At 35.4% G+C, this 2,035-nt stretch overlaps 1 protein-coding gene across 1 annotated transcript; it reads left to right on the top strand.

Annotated features, from left to right (window-relative positions):
* The first annotated feature begins 1,250 nt into the window (after positions 1 to 1,250).
* On the top strand, positions 1,251 to 2,029 carry LOC109584770 (uncharacterized). The gene is made up of 3 exons (XM_020000619.1): positions 1,251 to 1,552; positions 1,599 to 1,830; positions 1,883 to 2,029. The coding sequence occupies exons 1-3, from the start codon at positions 1,260 to 1,262 to the stop codon at positions 1,988 to 1,990; spliced, it is 633 nt and encodes a 210-aa protein (XP_019856178.1). The 5' UTR covers positions 1,251 to 1,259; the 3' UTR covers positions 1,991 to 2,029.
* The last annotated feature ends 6 nt before the right edge of the window (positions 2,030 to 2,035 follow it).

The raw sequence follows: 2,035 nt of genomic DNA, 5'->3' as shown, positions 1-2,035 counted from the left end.
AGCACAGGGTATTTTTCATATTTTGCATATTTTTTAAAATGGCGATAACTCAAAAATTAAAGCTGGAATCGGCTCAAACTTTCTACATAGCATAAGAACATTAATGTAATAAAAATTAGGGGTGATTTTAGAACCATTTTTCAAAAAGAAGCCAGGGCTGTAATTCAGGGTACATTTTCAGGTATTACCCTATTTTTATGATGACCATAGCTTAAAATCAAAATAGACTCCGAATTCCTACATAGCTTAATTAATAATATGCATCAAAAATCGGGTGCGATTTTGGGGCCATTTTTTTAGAAAACCATGAAATATCATAATTATTTTTAAGGGTTTTACCTTTAGTTAGCTTTTAGTTATAAAACTACATTGAGTTCTACTTACCTAGCAGGCAATTATTGCAATGCTATACTACAATTAGTCTCAGTAGCCCCAGTGACAGTTACATGTATTTGAGTGGATGGCTGGCACAAAAATGACAGTAGGTTGAGGAATTATCTGGTTAAGCTACAATAACATGCAATGACAGCAACAAAAAGGTACTTTCCAGTACAAAGTACAGTGCATGGGTCAAAATAGTCGTTCAGACAAGGTAGTTCCCCTCACAAATAATACAATGGAGAAGTTTGACTTTTTGCCACATTATATACATCATGAATGCCATTGCAATACACTAGCTACCCATGCAGTATTACAATTTATTTATGGTCATGTTTGCTTGCTTTTTAACAAGCTCAGACACTACCAATCGGGAGCCATAAATCTGGTCTCCTCTAATTGATGCAGTAAGGCTAGAATGCAATTATGGCAGTTTCACTATCTTTATGAGAATCCCACCATTATAGGCTAATGGCTGAGTGATAGGGCTGCATGCCTAAACTTCTATAGAATAATTAAAAGCTTATATATAATGTTGATGCAACTAGCAGGGAAAGCTATTGCAAGACTGTTTTTTATAAGTCTGTAAGCTATGAATGTTGCAGCATAAACTCATAAATATATTGTACAAGAGGATAAACAATTTTACAATAATGTTGTTTGGCTTGCTATTAAGACATACAATTACAGTGCAAGTCCATAACGCTTCCACTATAATTAGCACAACATTACAACTAATATAGAATTATAGTAGCAATGACAGTCCCCTAATGACTACAAGCATAAACACTGAAACTGTATTCATATAGTAAACAAAGGGTAGGGCTCCGTGATGATCTTTGTGTATATAAAAAAAAACTTCAACAACCGTACTAACTTCAATGAAGATGCCTGAAATAATCAAGCAGATCCTCTCAGTAGTTCCTCTTGCAGTACTTCTATTGTCATTGGGAGCTGCTGGTATTTCTCTTGGTCTCCTTCAGGCTAACACTGATAATGGGGTAAGATGCTTTTTCTTCGTTTCTTATGCTCAAGCTATGAACTCAAGTCTGGTAAATTATAATGTACCCACTTGTCAGCTAAGTATAGCAAGTGCTACCATTGCTACAATATGTCTGGCTCTGCTAACTGCCATTGAGCTAATCAGTGTTTCATTTCAAATATATGTCAAAAGGTAAGTGCTTCAGTGGTATGAAGATTATTGATTGATTCAACTTTAGGTTGATTGCTAACATTATTCAAGCTGGATTCTTTGTTGGTTCTATTTTGTTCCTATTCATTACCATGATTGTGGTTTCAGCTGGTTGGGGAAAGACCTGTGCTACATACAGGAACATAACAAGCTCAGGTGGTACTTCAAATTCAGCCTTTAACATTGACTGCACTGGACCACAATATATCTCTGATGTTGGACCTTTTGCACCAAATGGTGCAGATTTCATTACAGCTGCTGTAAGTCATTATATTAACATTTCTACATATTAAAAGCATTATACAATGATAGGTATTTGCTGGTGTTGGTGCTGTATCAGCTATTGGAGCTTTTTGCTACTTAATTGTGAAGCTGATGAGGAGGCAAAAAGATGATAATGAAGCTACTCCAAAAAACTGAACACTGACTATAAATGTCCATTGGCTCTGATTGCTGATTTCTTTT

Source organism: Amphimedon queenslandica, unplaced genomic scaffold (genome assembly GCF_000090795.2).
Source record: "Amphimedon queenslandica unplaced genomic scaffold, v1.1 AMPQUscaffold_13168, whole genome shotgun sequence".
NCBI lineage: Eukaryota > Metazoa > Porifera > Demospongiae > Haplosclerida > Niphatidae > Amphimedon > Amphimedon queenslandica.
The sequence above is the reverse complement of the archived record's forward strand: the minus strand, read 5'-3'. Positions and strand labels throughout refer to the sequence as shown.

Excerpts from the sequence above, each read along its gene's own strand:
- LOC109584770 (XM_020000619.1), top strand. The coding sequence starts at position 1,260 with ATGAAGATGCCTGAAATAATCAAGCAGATCCTCTCAGTAGTTCCTCTT. Across the intron at positions 1,553-1,598 it reads TTTCAAATATATGTCAAAAG|GTTGATTGCTAACATTATTC; the intron begins GTAAGTGCTTCA and ends ATTCAACTTTAG. Across the intron at positions 1,831-1,882 it reads CAGATTTCATTACAGCTGCT|GTATTTGCTGGTGTTGGTGC; the intron begins GTAAGTCATTAT and ends ATACAATGATAG.